General features: G+C 34.1%; 1 protein-coding gene across 1 annotated transcript; it reads left to right on the top strand.

Moving 5' to 3' along the window:
- The first annotated feature begins 11,570 nt into the window (after nt 1–11,570).
- Nucleotides 11,571–17,280, top strand: LOC128280812 (probable RNA-dependent RNA polymerase 1). Its single transcript, XM_053019342.1, has 5 exons — nt 11,571–11,724; nt 11,921–12,289; nt 13,418–15,261; nt 15,380–15,530; nt 15,956–17,280. The coding sequence occupies exons 1-5, from the start codon at nt 11,581–11,583 to the stop codon at nt 17,111–17,113; spliced, it is 3,666 nt and encodes a 1,221-aa protein (XP_052875302.1). The 5' UTR covers nt 11,571–11,580; the 3' UTR covers nt 17,114–17,280.
- Nucleotides 17,281–20,058: the final 2,778 nt, after the last annotated feature.

A 20,058-nucleotide genomic window follows, 5' to 3' on the forward strand; every position in this document is an offset into this window, starting at 1 on the left:
TATTATACCAATGTAAGAATTTTTATTTCTTTAACATCTTTTATTTATATATCTACTATATTAGTTATTTATATGATCAAAGTACATTCCTTTACATACAATATAAGTGAGATATATATTTTATTGTTTAGACTTATAATATCTACTTAACTTAGGTTGTGTATCAACTGTATTTAGAATTTCAAATCTCACGAAACTTAAATTCGTCGCCTTCAATTTTTCCAGAAGAAATTATCTATTATGGGTACTTGATGTTGCAATTCATCTTAATGGTATGAATCTTAAGAAAAGCTATTAAGAAAGGAAATCAAGCATCCTAGTAAGATTGCACAAAAGCAATGATTTTCCTTTGTTACCATCTACAAAAAGAATTGAAAATTGAGTACCTCACTATTAAGGATTCGTTAGCCCTTTGGAATAATTTAAAGGAAAGATTTGAACACAAAAAAATGATGATTCTTCTAAAAGATTGATTGACTGGATTCACTTATGGTTGCATGATTTTAAAATTATAAGTGAATATAATTTTGCCTTATATAAGATTAACTCTCAATTGAAATTATGTGGACAGACAATCATTAAAAAGGATATGTTTGAGAAAACATATTCAATTTTTCTTGCCTCGAATGTGCTCTTATAACAACAATATCGAAAGCATAGATCAAAAAAATATTCTAAACTAATTTATTGTTTACTAGTGGCTGAACAAAATAGATGAAAAACCATCAATCTCATCCGGCTGGTTGAACACCATTCCCTGATGTGAATGTTGTACTTTCTTAAGGTCAAGGACGAGGCCATGATGGTAAAAAAGGTCATGACACCGTTCATACTTTGGAAAAAAAAAGTGTTAAAAGGAATCTAATTAAATGGGTTAAATATGAGGAAAATCCCGAAAAGAATAATAAGATGGAAAACAATGAAAATATATGTTATAGATGTGGTACTAAAGGTCATTGGTCTTGAATATGTCGCACTCTGTAGCATTTAGTTGACCTTTACAAATCTTCACTAAAAGAAAAAAAAGGAAAGAATGTTGAAGTGAATTTATCTGAACTTATTGGTCATAGTTATGAATCTCATTTAAATGTTGATTTTGATGTTTCTGATTTTTTTTAGAACCATTGTGGCAAAGTTTACTTTTCAATTGACGATAAAAATGTTTAAAAGATCTATATTTTTCATATGTAATACCTTTAAGTTCGATTTTTAATATGACTCAGAACTATTTTGCATATTTTATATTCACTCTCTCCAGTTCTTGAAATATAATTTTATGTTACTAGATAATGCAAAATAAACTTGATATTGTGGAGGATGACATATGCTTAGTGCATAGTGGTACTACTCACACAATTCTTCATAATATAAAATATGTTTTACAATTAACACTAGGTAGAATTAATGATAATACAATATTTAGTTCTGCAAATGTAATTGACGGCTCTGGAAGAGTCCACATTATGTTCCCAAATGGAAAAAAAATTATACATTGATGATGTGTTATATTCTAGTAGATCCCAGAGAAATATAATAAGTTTCAAAGATATATGTCATGTAACACCTTAAATTTTGGGGTCAGAAGTTTTAAGTTTGGTGGTTAGAGTCAAAGAGAAGGGTGTGCTATTGTGTTTAGTTGCGTGTTTAAATGAAAAAATGGGCCTGCTGGTCTGGTGGTTGGTTGTGTGTTAATTTGCCTCTGGATTTTGGGTTTGAGTCCTATTGTGTACATTTTGGAGAAATATTTTTATTTTGTTTTGTTTTGTTAAATAGTAGATTTGTTTTAAATTGAATTATAAACTATTTATTTATATTTCTTATTTTGCTTTTTTTTCTTTTTCTTATTTTGCTTTTTTTTCTTTTTCTTTTTATCTTTTCTAAACGTCCTCCTCTTCCTCTTTTTTTTGGGTTTCTTTTCTTTTTGTTCTTTGTTTTCTTTTTAATTTTGGAAAATGATTTTGCTGGCTGATTTCGGAGAATTTTGCTCCTCTGTCGTTGATTCAGTGTCTGGATGTTTCCGTTTACGAATCAGTTGAAGGTTTCATACTTTTTTAATGTATTTGTGAATTTTGATACGACTCTATGAATAGTCGACAGTTTGTGTGTGTGTTTGCAAATCGATTATTTTCAATATTGTACTATTAGTTGTGCTTGAAACTTGTTAGTCTTGGTATAGTCTCGAGCTATCGAGGGTGAGGAAGTACCATGCGGGTGAAAGTACATTTTTTGGGGCTATTTTAGGTTGGTTTCGTGACCACACGGGTGGCCACACGGGGTGTGCCCCCACACGGGTGGTCCACATGGCCGTGTGCAGTTAGGAATTAGGGTTTCCGAGTAAAATTTGGTGCACACGGCCATGTGGCCTTTTTGGGAATTTTTGTCATCTTCCATAAAACCATGTCCCCTTGACACACGGGCGTGTGTGTGTGGGAGTTAGCGATTTGCGATTTGGTGTCACACGTTCTGGCCACATGGTCATGTAGCTAATTTGAGGATTTAGGGATCCCACACGAGCGTGTGTTTTGGACACACGGGCGTGTGAGACTCTCACATGGTTGTGTCAGCCTTGTACTCTATTTTACCACATTTGAACAGTAAGTTACACGGCCTGTTCACACGGCCGTGTCTTTGGCTCACACAGGTGTGTACCTTAGTCATATGGCCATGTGCCTCCCTCCACATAGGCGTTTTGACCCCTATACAGCCTAGGTTTTCCACATGACCGGAGCACACAGCTGTGTTGTCTTAAGTCACAAATTTTAGTTTGTGTATGTTTTTTTATCTGAAAATGTATCTGTGTATTCTGACCCTTGGTTAGGCTTTAGTGAGGGTAATTAAGTCTCTGTATCTGTGGCAATGTTATCTGCTTATGTGTTATTTGTGAATATGGTGTGAGATGACTGATTCTGAACCTGGTTAGCTGGGAGTGTATGTATAAGTTTGACTGTCTATTGATGTGTTCATTGTTTCTATGAGATAGTATGCATGCATACACTTGCATAAAATAAATTTTTGGGTTGGATGTGAAGAGAAGAGAGACTGATTTTGATCTGGTCTGGCAGTTCCATTGCAACTTATTCGAATAGCGGTTTACCGTACTATACTACATGTACGACAACTTTGCTGTGCACTACTATCTGATCTGCCAGTTCAAACAGCAACATGTCTGTACAGCGGATTACCGCATTGCACTGTACTGCATATAGGCTAGCTCTGCTGCGTATTATTATCTGAGTGGCTTAGTCCATATTCATGGTGTGTAGGGTTGGATAGGCCTTTTGAGGTCCTAATTGGTATGATTCGTTGGATGAGCTTTAATAGCTCTTTTGGGGTATGATCGAGGAACGGAGAGGAGTGTTGGTTGGATGAGTGGGTTTTAGTACTTGACTGCATTCATGTGCATCTGCTTGGGTGTAAGATTATCTGACCGTATTTTGTTTGTCTGAACAACACTTGTGTTGAGTATTCTGTGTGTACTTGGTGTGCTCTGACTGTTACGTGTGTTGAGGCATTGGTCCCGTGTTGGTATCTGTTTCTGTATATAGTTGTAAATATATTATGCTACTAAATTGCCATTTGGAGTTCTCTTCTGTAAATATGTTGATAATCCTATTGAACTCACACTGAGCTCGTGTAGCTCAGCCCTTAGTGTTTCCCTTTCAGGTACCCTTCTGAATTCTGATGCTGGACTCGGTATGCGGAGGTCTTGGACAGTCATGGTTAAAAATAGAAATAACAGTTCTTCTATTCAGTTTTCATTTCGATATACTGTTTGAAATTGTAAGGCTTTATAGAAACTGTGGTACAAGTTTCTTTCGGGATTTTTCGCTCATAAATTTTATTTTGTTCATATATTTTACCTAACAACAATTTTTTTAACTGTTTTTTAAAAGATTTAATGTTTTAGTTCATTGTGACAACTTATTTTATAAAATTTTCCATCGGTCACTTTGGTGATCAATGTGACCTCCAAAATTGGTCTAAACTTCTAAGCCAGGTTTTAGGTTGTTAAATTTAGTGGTATTAGAACTAGGCTTGTAAAAATTTGACCTGTGTTTCTACGTGTCCATGTGTGCATGTGGTTGTTTTGAAAAAAAATTGAGAAACTTTACCGCAGTAAGTTGACATGATTTGTGTTTTTGAAATGTTTTACAAAAATAAAATGTTTCAGACTCCAGTGCTAGTCTAGGTGGAAATTTGCAACTATAAGATTAAAAATGTAGATTCTTGTTTTTAATTGTGTTCATTTCCTGAAAATGTAGATATTTTAAGTCAGTGACAAGACGAATATGGATTCTGAAGGTAAGCAAAATCGCAAGGAGTCATCTACTTCTCTAGGACGTGTGACTATTCAAGAGTCAAAGTTCAATGCGATTTCGCCAACTTTGGGTAGCGATAACCCGGATCTTGGTACTGAGGCATTGACCCATGTAGTGAGGGAAGTGCTAAAGAAGGTGTTTGAGGCTAGGTTAGAGAGGACTGGAGAAATACTTCAAGCTAGGTGCATAGATTGTGGGAAAAAAAGAGGTCGCAGTCCTTCGAGGTTGGAGCCTTGGTCTGCGAAGCGTGTTAGAATGGATTTGAGTGGCAATAAAGGTTTTGCGAAGGGTGCTGATTGTGGTACGATGCTTCGTTTTGTGAATACTGTAAGAAGCATCATCTGGGCAAGTGTTGGAAAAAGGCGGGAGCATGTTTTCGATGCGGGTCCACAGCACATCAGATCCGGGAGTGTCCTCATCGACTTTGAGACAAGTATGGTTGTAGGTTGCTGTGATTCGGTGTGTTATTTATTTGAATGACGTTGATGTTTATTTTTTGGATAACTTTTATGTGTATGATAAACAAATATGTATCTGCTTTAGTGGTTAAGTGTTCTGGTTGTGTGTGAGGTCTTGAGTCAAGTCTAACGTGGTAGCGCTTCAGGACTAGAGTGCGCAGCGGGAGCGTAGTGGTGTAGCTTGTGTTATACAACCATTCTGTTAGTTAGAAATTTCGAGGACGAAATTTTTTTAAGGAGGGGTGAGTTGTAACACCTTGAATTTTGGGGTCAGAAGTTTTGAGTTTGGTGGTTACGGTCAGCGAGAAGGGTGTGCTATTGTGTTTAGTTGTAAGTTTAAGTGACAGAATGGGCCTGCTGGTTTGGTGGTTGGTTGTGTGTTAATTTGCCTTTGGGTTCTGGGTTCAAGTCCTGGTGTGTACGTTTTGGAGAAATATTTTTATTTTGTTTTGTTTCGTTAAATAGTAGATTTGTTTTAAATTGAATTATATAACTATTTATTTATATTTCTTATTTTGCTTTTTTTTCTTTTTCTTTTTATATTTTCTGGACGTTATCCTCTTCCCCTTTTTCTGGGTTTCTTTTCTTTTTGTTCTTTATTTTCTTTTTAAATTGGGAAAATGATTTTACTGGCTGATTTCAGAGAATTTCGCTTATCTATCGTCGAGTCAATGTCTGGATGTCTTTGTTTGTGAATCAGGTGTGGGTTTTGTACTTTTTTAATGTATTTGCGAATTTTGATATGACTCTGTGAAAAGTCGACAGTTTGTGTGGATGTTCACAAATCGTTTATTTTTGATGTTGTACCATTGTTTTATGCTTGGAATTTATTAGTCTTGGTATTGTTTCGAGCTATCGAGGGCAGGGAAGTGCTACGAGGGTGAAAGCACATTTTTTGAGGTTATTTTAGGGTGGTTTTATGACCATACGGATCGCCACACGGGTGTGTACCCCACACAGGTGGTCCACACGGCCGTGTGCAGTTAGGAATTAGGGTTTTCGGGCAAAATTTGGTGCCACACTGTCTTGTGGCCATTTTGGAGATTTTTGTCATTTTCTACATGGTCGTGTACCCTGGACATACGGACGTGTGTGTGGGAATTAGGGATTTACGATTTGGTGCCACCCAGCGTAGCCATACGGCCGTGTAGGTAATTTGAGAATTTAGGTCTCACACGCCCGTGTCAGCCTTGTACTCTATTTTAGCACATTTGAACAGTGAGTTACACGGCTTGTTGACACGGATGTGTCCCTGGCTCACATGATCATGTGCCTCCCTCTACATGGGGTTTTTGACCCCCACACGGCTAGAGAACACGACCATATGGTCTTAAGTTACAAATTTCAGTTTGTGTATGTTTTTTATCTGAAAATGTTTCTATGTATTCTGACCATTGGTTAAGCTTTAGTGAGGGTAATTAAGCCTCTGTATCTATTGCTATGTTATCTGCTTATGTGTTATTTGTGACTGTGGTGTGAGATGACTGATTCTGAACCCAGTTAGCTAGGTGTGTATGTATAAGTTTGACTGTCTATTGATGTGTTCATTGTTTCTGTGAGATAGTATGCATACATACACTTGCATAAAATAAATTTTTGGGTTGGATGCAAAGAGAAGGGAGACTGATTCTGATATGATTTGGCAGTTCTACTGCAACTTATTCATACAGCGATTTACCAAACTGTACCGCATGTACGACAACTTTGCTGCGCACTACTATCTGATTTGGCAGTTCAAACTGCAACATGTCTGTACAACGGGCTCCCGCATTGCACTGTACTGCATATACGTTACCCTTTTGCGTATTATTATTTGGGTGGCTTAGTCCACATTCATGGTGTGTAGGGTTGGATGGGCCTTCCGAGGTCCTAATTGGTGTGATTGGTTGGATGAGCTTTAACAGCTCTTTTGGGGTGTGATCGGGGAACGGAGAGGTGTGTTGGTTGAATGGGTAGGTTTTAGTACTTGACTGCATTCATGTGTATCTACTTGGGTGTAAGATTATCTAACCGTATTCTATTTGTCTGAATAACACTTGTGTTGAGTATTCTGTGTGTACTTGTGTGCTCTGACTGTTACGTGTGTTCAGGCGTTGGTTCCGTGTTGGTATCTGTTTCTGTATATAGCTGTAAATATATTCTGCTACTAAATTGCCATTTGGAGTTCTCTTCTGTAAATATGTTGATAATCGTATTGAACTCACACTGAGGCGTGTAGCTTACCCCTTAGTGTTTCCCTTTCAGGTACCCTTCTGAATTCTGACGCTGGACTCGGTATGTGGCGGTTTTTGACAGTCATGGTTAAAAATAGAAATAACTATTCTTTTTAGTTTACCTACTAAGCTATGTTTGCTACAACTCTTCATTTTTATTGAAGTAACCCTATCCAACACCCATGTCCAACACCTATTTGGACATAAGTATAACAATGTGACCCTTCAAATACATAGAAAACTTTAAAAGTGTCAATATACCCCTGTCAGAAAAATACCAATATACAACAATCATACCCGAATCCGAGTAACATAGCTAATAAGTACCCCTAGAAAACCAGTTTTATCATAAAAATCATACACAAAAGCACACAATTATCCTCGTAACATAATTAGGTAATCTATTACTTTAACTATGAGTCTATGACCAATTCAACAAATTACTCATATTAGCATTTCAAATTATAAACATGCATATACATCACCAAAAGACTTTGAATGAAAAGCAGAATTACAACATACTTTTCAAGGCCATCCTTCAATATATATTGTTCCTCAAGAGACCATTCAAGAGCAAACCCCATATCATGCTAGAACCTTGCAGCAGAATCGAGGAAGAGCCGGAAGGGTTTAGGGTTGGATCAAAGCAGGGAAGTGGTCTGGAATTCTCCGCAATATCATGTACAATGGCGATACAAAGTAACCACCGATCGTAATCATCTTGGAACCGGTGTTCATAGCATCGATTAGAACTTATTCATAATAGAACCTAAACTATTCCCAAAGTGAAACCACGTGAGCGATTCCGTTGTCATTTTTCCTCTTTTTTTCAACAATTTCACTCAAAAACCACTTTAATAAAAACCCTAAATCCCAAAATCCTATGTGAAACTACACTGTGTCCTGTTTTTTTGGTTAATTTCAGTTTATCAAAACCTACAATAGCATACAAGTAAATCAAAGAAAAGATAATTCCATATCGAATTGTCAATCTCGAAAATTCAAACACAAAATCGAACACTACAAATTAAAAAACAAATAAATATGAATTGAATAATGAAACAGAAGAATAAAAAGGAAAAGGGAAGTTACCTCTCTTCGTGAGCAACTTTCCGACTAAGCCTTAAGTGGGTTATGCTTTTCATCTTTTAAATTTACACTAGTGCTGCCACCACTATTTTCTTTTAAAAGTATTTTTGTTGCCTTTTTAAGTGTTGCTTTTCGGGTTAATATATTATTTAGCACCTGTATTTTGCTTCAATGTTTAATTTGGTACTTGAGATTCTTTCTCTTTTATCGAGAACTTCATATTCATTTTGATACTTTTTAAAATGTATATATAAGCTAAAAAACTTTGTAAAATAATTAAAATTAATTAAATCATTATAAAATAATTTAAAAATCGATAAATCTGTTTTAGCGTCATTTTTTTATGTTAACTTTAACTGTCACATCAACATTTAACATCTCATCAAAAGTTTGGGCGAAAAAATAGAGTAATTAATATGTTCAATTTAGTACAAATCACGATTTAAGAAACTCATTTGAATGCATTTTTTACGGGGGGCATAATTAATTTTGTAATTATTTTTGGAAAACTTATTTGGCATTTTAGCCATTATATTGAATTAGAACATATTAATCTAAAAATAGCGTTTTTTGTAAAAAAATAATATAATGGACCTAAGACAAACTTTCATTCGCCAATTGTAATTGTGTGTTTTTAAATAAAATTTGAAAATCACAATTTTTTTATCAATTAAGTTAGAGCAAGTATGAAATATGTTAATACTATGCATAGGCTCACTTCGTGCTACTCTACTTATTAACGTTTGTACGCTAAACTTAATTAAGGGTTTTATAATAATATAATTTCTTATTATTTATAAAAAAACACTTTTAAATTTCAATTACTACATTTAAATAGTATTACAATTATCTGCACTATATTTAAATGGTTGACTGAATTGGTCGTCTTCATTAATCAATAACTAAGTCTCAATTCAGTTGAACAATGCCTCCACTATTTGAGGGTATGATCCGCTGCTCATAGTGTAACAATTCAAAGATTTCTCCCAATAAAAGAACTAACCCCTCAATAAGTTTTAAAAAATGAATTTAAATTTTCAAATCAGATAAACATAAAGACTAAATGCCTGAAACTAAAAGTAAAGAGAATAAATCTCAAAAGATCAAGGAATACTATGAAAGCCACATAATTAGACCAAACATCTCCAAATTATGACTCTCATTCTACATTGGTTCTTAAACTTCAAATGTTCTAATTACATCCCTAAACTATCAATGCTATATTAATCAGATCCTTCAATTACTAAAATTGTTTAACCATTAAATGATATGTCAAAACTTACGTGACATAATCTAAATTGAAAATTTTTGAAGAAAAGTAAAATGCTACTGCGTAACTTTTAAAAGTAAATACTAAGAATAAATTAAAATCGAAAAAAGAGAGAGTGAGTGCCAAGGCTTTTGTAAAAGTTTCGAAAATTTCAAAATCAAAATTTTTACAACACTCATTTTTCTTTGAACTTTTCGTTTTAAACTATGCCACATAAGACTTGACATATCATTTAACGGTTAAATTAATAATTTTAGTAATGGAATGACCTTATTAATAAAACCTCGATAGTTTAGGAATATAATTAGGATGTTCTAAAGTTTTAGACCACTTTAGAACAAATGTTATAATTTGGGGATGTATTGTGAATTAACCCTATTTTTTAACCAATTGAATTTAGAACGTGTCGATCTGAACAAAGTTAAACAGTATATGGTCAAACCCAGTGGGGAAGGGAGAACCTGATGTCATCTCCCTTACGTTATCAAAACAATTCTAAAATTAACCGTTCAATCCAAAGCATAGAATCTCCAAAAACCTTCACTTTTGTTTTCCTTTTTCTCATTTAAATATTAGTTTCTTGGCGCCACAATTTCATATCGTCTCCCTCTCTTTTAGTTTTCTTATTTTCCCTTTGATTTTCTTTCATCCTCCAAAAATCTCTCAAATTTTCTTCGTTGTTGTGAATTCCCGCTTTCAAATTCAAGTAAAGTCTCTCTTTGTTCTTCAATTTTTTTTTTAAAATCTCTTTTTCTTTCTTCGTTTTAATCTCTCTATTCTACTTTGAATTTTTGTTCTAATATCTTTGTTTTCTTCTTTTTGTTTGTGTTTTGAATCTTTTGATTCTTTTCGTAATCATTTTTCTTCGTTCCCATACCTCTCTTTCCAAGTCTGGTGAGTTTCTCTGATCCTTTTTCATTTTTCTATTTTCTTTTTGTCATGATTGATTCTTCGTCATCTTTTATTTCTTTACTTATGAATTCATTCACGGCTGACTCGATTTTTCTTTCTTTCTTTTTTTTTTTGCAAATTTTGGGGTCAAATTTTATTGAAGGTATGTGCACTATTTTTTTGAAGATTTGATTCTTCTTCCTTTTTTTTTTTTGGTTATAATTTGCTCATCTAATCTATCATGCGATATATCGTTTTGAGATCATGTGTTTTTTTAAACGAAATTTATGTCAAATTAGTTTGTGAATTAATGAAAAAGTTGATATTAGTGTTGAAAATAAATGTTCCAAGAAATTGAAGGATTATTAATAATTAAAATATTGTAGAGATTAAATTAATAAAAGAAGTGAGTCAAGAACACAGTACAAGAATGTTCTAATAATTTTTCTTTGAATTTGAAATTGCTTTTATGTTTTTATTGCGCCATTTGAATTAGATCATCAAATTTGTTAAGTCATAGCCGAAAGCTATATGGAGAAATTTTAGACTTCCCCAAATTTAAAATAATTTGATTTTCTTTTTCTAAAGGATGACTAATAACATGGCCCGAAATATGTATCATTTTTTTCTAAAAACTTCATATACATTTACAAGATTATGTTTTCTTAAGTGTGTGTTAGCATAGGCGTGATTACGTGAAACAAAAAAAAATACATTTTAAATAGAAAAATTCGAATAACATATTAACATTATAGAAAATGCAAAGTGGTTGTAATAATCAAAGCAGCTATAAACTTGATTTAGTTTTCATTATTTAAATTAAAGCTAAATGAAAGCGTAAACCATCCATGAAGTCAAATATTTGAATGCAATTATAATAGTTTTATTTTATGTTATTTGAATTTAGGGTTGAATATTGAGTATAGAGATATTTTTGATATTGTAATATTGATCTATATACTAATTTTACATATTAAGAACATCATGTTCTCATATTTATGTTGGGATTCATTATATTATGGTAGGGATTTGTGCATTAGAAATACAAACAAATGTTAATTTTGTGGGATAAATTTATGTGATATTACATTAAAATATGATGTGATATATTCACATAATTTATTGTAATTTAAAGAATTAGAATCCTGCATTCAAGTTTTATGAACAAATTAGATTAATTTAAAAATTTTACATCATACTTTAAATTAAATTTGTCTCATGAAATTATTTTTTCAATTTGTTACAAAAAATAATTACTCCTTTTTCTCTAATAACTTGTTTGTTAGCAATAATTTCTATTTTTATTCTTTTGGGTGTTGGTGAAGTTGCAGTTCGAGGAAATGAGCAAGACAATTAAGCTCTACGGGTTTGCTTCAGCCGTAACAGTCGACGAAGTGACCCAATTCCTCGAGAACTACACTGGTGAAGGAACTGTGGAGACTGCAAAAGTTAGTCACAAAGAAGGCTCGAGATCTTTCGCCAAGGTACACAAGAAAGTAGCGAAGGGGCAGGCAACGGGTTCGGCCCCTTGGTTGGATGGAGAAGATTTCTTTTAAGCCTGCTCCTAAATTAAAATATTAAATTTAATTTATTTTAACTAAGTTTTTTTTAACACCGATTTTTTTAAAAATTTTACCATTTTATCTCCATCCTTTGAATAAAATTTCTATCTTCGACTAGGTACAATTCAAAAACTTGGAAGATGTGGAAAGGATATTGTCGTGGACCACAAGTCAAGCACTTTGGCACAACGAGTCTTATTTGAAAGCCTGGCCATTGAAACACGATATCATCACACAAAAGCCCAAGTTTGATCTCCATAGCATTGATGACTTGATGTTACATTTTGGTAGTCCAGCTTCAAAAGGCAAATTCATTGTGCTTTGGAACCAATCTCATGTTTCGTTCAAGTATGGTCAAAAATTGGACAAGTTGTACTTCTTTCTGTCTTACAACTCTATCGATTACAAGCTCGAGCTTTACAATGACAACGTTTGGCAGATGGTGTTACATTATATGCCTGATCACACCAAGAAATTACTCATTCAGGTATGTTTGAAGTCGATTACTTTTAATTTGGATCGATTTCATATTTCCGATACAAATAGATATAGATTGTTGAGACAATAATTTATTTAGCCTTTCAATTTTACAAAAAAAGTTATTTAACTTTTCATTTAATTTTTACTTTTTTTAGCTTTTAAAATTATTTTTGTAAATGAATGGACAAGTTTGACAATCTATGTGGATGTCACATTTGCAATTAATGAATTGCTAATGTTGCTATATGGATGTCATGTTAACAAATTTAATAATTCAATTCAAGTTTAAAAGCTAAAAAGATGAAAAATTAAATGAAAAATTAAAATAATTTTTTTATAAAATTAAAGGGTTAAATAAATCATTATGCTAAAAAATTTTATACTTCATAGGAGTAAAATGATTATTTTTGTTAATGTTTGAGATATGTGAAATTAATGTAAAATATGGAGTGGCATTTTTAAGCGATATAATATATTTACGGGATCTATTCTAGTTTAAAACAGTTGCATTTAACCTGATTTCATGATTCCCTTATTAAATGCAATAGTTTAAGTTTTTAAGTTAGAATGGGTGGAGTGAATATGTAATATCATATTTTAAAGTCACATCATTTAATTAAAAGAATCTCATTAAATTAATATTTTTATTCAACTATTATGAAAACGATAATTCTACTATTTCTTTTAATGTACAAGGACATGATTTTGCTCAATTTAAAAATATAGAGAGGCAACTATGGGACTAGTACTGCAATTTTACCCCATTATCGTATATAACTAGATTTAAGCTGTTTTTAGTTTGGAGAATAGACATCGGTATTATGAGTAAGTTATGAGATTTTTGTGCTGTTGGATAAATATTAAAAATATAAAATAAAGTTGAAGATGTTGGATTTAAAGATATTATATAAAAGGCCTAATTCCACTCTTAATCCTTGTACTCTTTATATATTTAAAATTTAGTTTCTTTATTTTTAATTTTAAGAATTTAATCTTTCTATTTTAATATAAACCAACCTCTCTACTCATTTAATTTAATAATTCAAGTCCAATTAATAAGAGTATTTAGTATTTTATTTATGCCACAATATCATGGGGATTATTGACTTTTTTCGCCATCTATTTTATATTCTAGTTACTTGGAGCCCCTAGGATCTATGAAAAAGATCCATCAACTGCTCTCAGCTCTTCCAAGGAACTCACAGACGAGGAGCAATGGGTCAGGGAAGTAGATTTTACACCAGGCCATTGTATTGGTCAATCATTCGCCATGTGCATAGAGCTTCCTCGATCAGTTCAGCTCCCAAGGTTCGACACTAGTTTTTATTACAAAAAAATCGAAGACAATTTCGTCATCGAACCCGGCTCCCCATTTTCATCCAACACCGATCTTGTCCCCATAATAACCCCACCACCAGGCTTTGATTTGCCTTACAACATCTTGTTCAAAGTGAATGCTTTGCTCCAGCACGGTTACTTGCCTCCCACGGCACTTGATTCCAGGTTCTTTGAGCTTGTTGATCCCTGCAGGATAGAAACTTTATTCATAGAACATGCATTGGAGAAAATGTTTGGTTTCAAAGATTGTTGTTATGATCCAGTCAAGTGGCTGAATGATCAGTACAATGAGTATCGTAAGGCCGAAAAGCGTCCTCGACCACCCAAACTCGATGAAGGGTTAGTAGCGGTAAGGAGGATTCAAGTGACGCCGTCTAAAGTGTATTTCAGCGGTCCAGATGTTAATATTTCAAACAGGGTCCTTCGTAATTATATTAAAGATATTGATAACTTTTTACGAGTTTCTTTCGTTGACGAGGAGCTTGGGAAGATACATTCAACGGATTTGTCGTCGAGTACATCTAGTACCGATGGGAAGCCTACTAGGATATTTCAGAGGATATTATCTACTTTGAGAAACGGGATACTTATTGGCGATAAGAAATTTGAGTTTCTTGCTTGTTCAACTAGTCAGTTAAGAGAGAATTCAATTTGGATGTTCGCATCCAAGCCTGGGCTTACTGCTGATGATATAAGAGGACAAATGGGTCATATTCATGTTATTAGGAATGTGGCGAAATATGCAGCTAGGTTAGGCCAATCTTTAAGCTCATCGAGGGAAACATTAGAAGTTCGTCAGGATGAAATCGAGATAATTCCCGACATTGAAGTTGAAACCGGTGGGAATAAGTATACCTTCTCCGATGGTATCGGGAAAATATCGGCTAAACTTGCTAAGCAAGTAGCATGGAAATGTGGCTTGAGACATACTCCATCTGCGTTTCAAATTCGATATGGTGGTTACAAAGGAGTTGTAGCTGTTGATCCCTCATCATCGGTGAAGTTATCATTAAGGAAAAGTATGCAGAAGTTTGAAGCGGACTCTACGAGTCTTGATGTTTTGTCGTGGAGCAAGTACCACACTTGTTACCTTAATAGACAAATAATCATACTTATGTCGACACTTGGGGTCAAGGATAGTGTTTTCGAGGCGAAGCAGAAAGCATTTTTGGCTCGACTGGATGCAATGTTGATGGATCCAGAAAAGGCAAAGGAGGCAATGGAAAGCATACACTATGGTGAAATTGTAAGGGTTTTAAGAGAAATGCTTTTGTGCGGCTACAAACCGGACTCGGAACCATTCCTTTCAATGATGCTACGAACGATCCGTGCGTCGAAGCTGCTAGATCTAAGGACTAGAACAAGGATTTCGATTGACAAAGGAGGAATTCTGATGGGGTGCTTAGATGAAACAGGGACACTTGAATACGGTCAAGTTTTTGTCCAATACTCAACTCAACCAAGCCAATCTTCGAGCGGCGATGGAAGGTCATACCACAACTGCGATGTTGTTGAAGGGAAGGTCGTCATTGCCAAAAATCCGTGTTTGCACCCCGGTGACCTACGAGTGCTGGAGGCCGTGGATGCCGTCGTTCTGCGTCACATGGTGGATTGCATTGTTTTCCCACAGAAAGGCCATAGGTATGACTATCCAATACTCAAATGCACTTTTGTACTTATTTACTGTGTTGCTTGAGAATCATACCCGAATATGTAATTAATATTTCAAACTAAATAATTTGTTTACGTGATCATACAGACCCCATCCGAACGAATGTTCCGGAAGCGATCTGGATGGCGATCTATATTTCGTTTCTTGGGATAAAGATCTCATTCCCCCCTGCAGATATCCTCCCATGGATTATGGTGCTGCACAAAGTGCCCAGTTAGACCATGATGTTACCATAGAGGTATTTGCTCAAATCATATACTAAAAAAAGCAGCAAGCATGTCTTATAACAGTAAAATTACCATGAAAGCCTTTATACAAAGAGTCAGATTATATTTTACCCTAAATATTAAAAATAACAAATTAATCCCTATATGTTAGATCAAAGAATAAAGTCCTTTTTATTAAAAATTACATCATATGTAATGTTAAAAATCTACATGCTTGATGGAATAATCAAACAGTGACACATGACATACCACATGTATTTTATACTGACATACATGGATCAAAAAACCAATTTTCTCATTGATCTAATATATAGGAACTAATTTACTTATTATTTTTACTATATATAACTTTATTTCTCGGGTTTGAAGCGTGTTCGATACAAGTACTTATTCGATATGAGTATACTCAATTATATATATACACTTAAATGTGCAGGAGGTGGCGGAGTATTTCACAAACTATATTCTCAATGACAGCTTGGGCATCATTTCTAATGCCCACACGGTGTTCGCTGATAAGGAGCCCACAAAGGCACTTAGCGAACAATGTATCGAGCTTGCCAAGCTATCGTCCATCGCGGTCGACTTCCCCAAAACCGGCATTCCAGCCAAAATACCCTATCGTTTACGCGCCAAAGAATACCCAGATTTCATGGAAAAGCCTGACAAGTTCACATACGAATCACAGTCCGTGATCGGCCAACTCTACCGCGAGGTGAAAAGCATCGAAGCCGAGGTTAGTACCGGTAAACACTTCACCAAGTCAATAGCGACACATTCGTATGACCCCGATATGGAATTCGAAGGCTTTCTAGCTTATGTCAATGATGCAGCTCATCACAAGAGACAATATGATTATAAACTAGCTAACCTAATGCGTACCTACGGGGTCAAAACCGAGGCCGAGATTATCTGCGGCTGTATCTTGAAATTAGCTAAATCTTTCGATCGGAAAGTCGATTTAGAAGCCGTAAATTTAGCTGTGAGATCATTGAGAAGAGAAGCCAAGAGTTGGTTCAATGAGAAAGCGAGTCCTAGTGTAGAGGATGTGTTTGCAAAAGCTTCAGCTTGGTACCATGTGACATACCATCCAAGTTTTTGGGGTTCAAATAACAATGAGGCTGATCAAGAACATTTCATTAGCTTTCCTTGGTGTATATATGATAAGCTTCTTCAAATTAAGAGGGAGAAAATCATGGAAAATTCTTCGCAAGATTCTGAATCCCTGGTAATTAAAGTCAAGAATGAGGAGTTGATTTCTGATGAGAAACCTCGTGTGGAGAAAATTACGGAAACGTCTTCGCAAGATTTTGATTCCCTAGAAGTTAAAACCGAGAGTGGAGAATTGATTTCTTATGAGAAACCTAATAGGCAGAAGAACAGGGAAAACGGAGGTTCTTTAAAAGTTTCTAAAACTTTAGAAATTCTTTCCCCAGAAGTTAAAAACAGGGAGTTGAATTTTGATGGAAAACCTAGAATGGAGAAAATTAGGGAAAAATCTTTAAGAGATTCCTCAGAAATTAAACCTAAAAATGTTGAAGAGTCCAAATCTGATGAAAAACCTAGTGGATGGAGTTCGTGTTCTTGCATGTAAATAAGGCATTTTGAAAGTTGTGCATGTCTGTCTGTCACGGGTTGAAGATTCTTGTTGTGTGTCTTGATGCATTACTATTGGCCTCAACACGTGAATTGTGAAATGTGTATGTTTGTAAATAAACTCTTTTAACGGTATATTTCTAACAAAATAATATTCAAGAAAAATTATGATTAAATACTTATTTAGTTAATAAATTACTCTTAATATCATTACAAAAATGTTAGTGTTAGCATGATATTATTAATTAAAATTATTATTAAAATTATGTTAGTGCTGAACTTATTGGTCATAGTTATGAATCTCATTTAAATGTTGATTTTGATGTTTCTGATTTTTTTTAGAACCATTGTGGCAAAGTTTACTTTTCAATTGACGATAAAAATGTTTAAAAGATCTATATTTTTTCATATGTAATACCTTTAAGTTCGATTTTTAATATGACTCAGAACTATTTTGCATATTTTATATTCACTCTCTCCAGTTCTTGAAATATAATTTTATGTTACTAGATAATGCAAAATAAACTTGATATTGTGGAGGATGACATATGCTTAGTGGATAGTGGTACTACTCACACAATTCTTCATAATATAAAATATGTTTTACAATTAACACTAGGTAGAATTAATGATAATACAATATTTAGTTTTGCAAATGTAATTGACGGCTCTGGAAGAGTCCACATTATGTTCTCAAATGGAAAAAAAAATTATACATTGATGATGTGTTATATTCTAGTAGATCCCAGAGAAATATACTAAGTTTCAAAGATATATGTCATGTAACACCTTGAATTTTGAGGTCAGAAGTTTTAAGCTTGGTGGTTAGAGTCAAAGAGAAGGGTGTACTATTGTGTTTAGTTGCGTGTTTAAATGAAAAAATGGGTCTGCTGGTCTGGTGGTTAGTTGTGTGTTAATTTGCCTTTGGATTTTGGGTTTGAGTCCTAGTGTGTACATTTTGGAGAAATATTTTTATTTTGTTTTGTTTTGTTTTGTTAAATAGTAGATTTGTTTTAAATTGAATTATAAACTATTTATTTATATTTCTTATTTTTCTTTTTTTTTCTTTTTCTTTTTATCTTTTCTAAACGTTATCCTCTTCCTCTTTTTTTGGGTTTCTTTTCTTTTTAATTTATATTGATTTTGATTCTCCGTCTATAACTAGATACCGTTAACCTTTAACATGTGATCGTTTTAGAGCAAGATTTTTAGTTTGTCAATTTGATGAATCACTTTTCCCACCATTAAGGGACGAAAATGGTATAGAATCTCAAGCATAAGAAATCTGTTGGAACACACCTATTTTGTCCAATATTGACAGACAAAAATCAACATGAACTTGAAGTTCCAAGAATAATTCGTTTGCAGAATGCCAGAAATCAATTGTTGGATATTTTTAATGGCACCAAAAGAGTCATCAAAATGCAAATACTGGCTACAAATGTTCTTGCACAATTAATGGTCCTAGGAAAACCTATGTAACATCCCAAAAATCACGGGTTAGTAGAATTGAGTTTGTGAATTAAGAGAGACTGGTCATGCCTTAATTTTTGAGATTATCTATGCATTTTTAGGAAATAAATGAGGTATTGGTTTTTTGGTTATGTGTTAGTGAAATGTGTAATGCCTCAAAAATTTAATTTTGGCTTTTGTGAAATTTTGACGCAAATTGTGTATTCGCTTTAGTGGTTATGTGTTCTGAGAGTGTTTGAGAAGTTTTGGGTTCAAGACTTGACTTTGGCAAAATTTTGGTAATTTTTATGTATAAAGCCCTATCCCTGGCCAGTAAGCTTTTAATTAGAAATTTATAAGTATTTAACAGAATGGGCTTGCTAGTCTGATGGTTAAGTGAAGTTTTAGTTGGTAGAGGGTTAGGAGTTCGAATCCCTGTGTGAGCGTAAGGACTAATATTTTTATTTGCTCTATAACACCCCAAACCTAGCCTAGACGTTATGGTCGAATCTGGCGATGTCACATAGAATGGGTTTGAAATCGAGATTGACAAGTTAAAACCATTCCAGTTAATTAGTTTTTATTTCATTCGAAAAAACGTGAACTAGCTAATTTGCCTTAAAACATGTCTTTTAAGCAGAAGCTTTTGAAACCAATTATTTTACGAAACCGAAATTCTTGGTTTTTAGTAAAATCGTGTTTTGTTAAGTTGCAAAAAAAATAAAAAAACCATAAAAATAGAATAAAATCCCAAATTTAAACCAAACGGTCCAAAGTCCCAACATTACAATAATAAATACCCAAAAATAATATTAAAACAAAAGCTGCAATAAAGCAATTCAATAGTGGTGGTCACCGTCGAGCCCAGTGCTGTGTCGATCCGCCTAAGTTTGGGGATTACCTATACAGATTAAACAAAAAAAAAGGGGTGAGTTTTCGCAACTCAGTGTGTAATCCCCATAGAAAACATACATAAAGATACACATCAGGAAATAATCAATTACAGTTTGGGGCCTGAGCCCATTATAGATTCAATTTGGGCCTTGACCCATTCGGATATAATCCTGATATAATTTAGGGCCTTGGCCCATCTCAGATACAAAATACAATAGTAGGAAATTAGAATCTTACCCACCAGCCTCTACACACCATTTCCGTCCATCCCTACACACCATGTGGGTATTAAATCAACCCACCCATCCCTACACACCATGCTGTACCGAAATGCAGCACCATAATCAGAAATTTGTAGCAGAGCTGCCAGATAACAGGTTTAATAGCCTTTCAGACACTTCCTCCAAATAACAATAACCCACCCCAATGCAATGCAACATACAAAAGATGTCATGCTATTATGAAATTATAGTACATACATTCAGATATCATAATTCACGCTCGATATGGAAATTAGACAGACAGATCACTCATATAGGGGTCTAAGTAGGGCTTACTGACCCTTCAGTAGGTCCACGTCGACTTGGGCTACTCGTG

The sequence above is a fragment of the Gossypium arboreum genome, chromosome 9 (assembly GCF_025698485.1).
Source record: "Gossypium arboreum isolate Shixiya-1 chromosome 9, ASM2569848v2, whole genome shotgun sequence".
NCBI classification, from domain to species: domain Eukaryota; kingdom Viridiplantae; phylum Streptophyta; class Magnoliopsida; order Malvales; family Malvaceae; genus Gossypium; species Gossypium arboreum.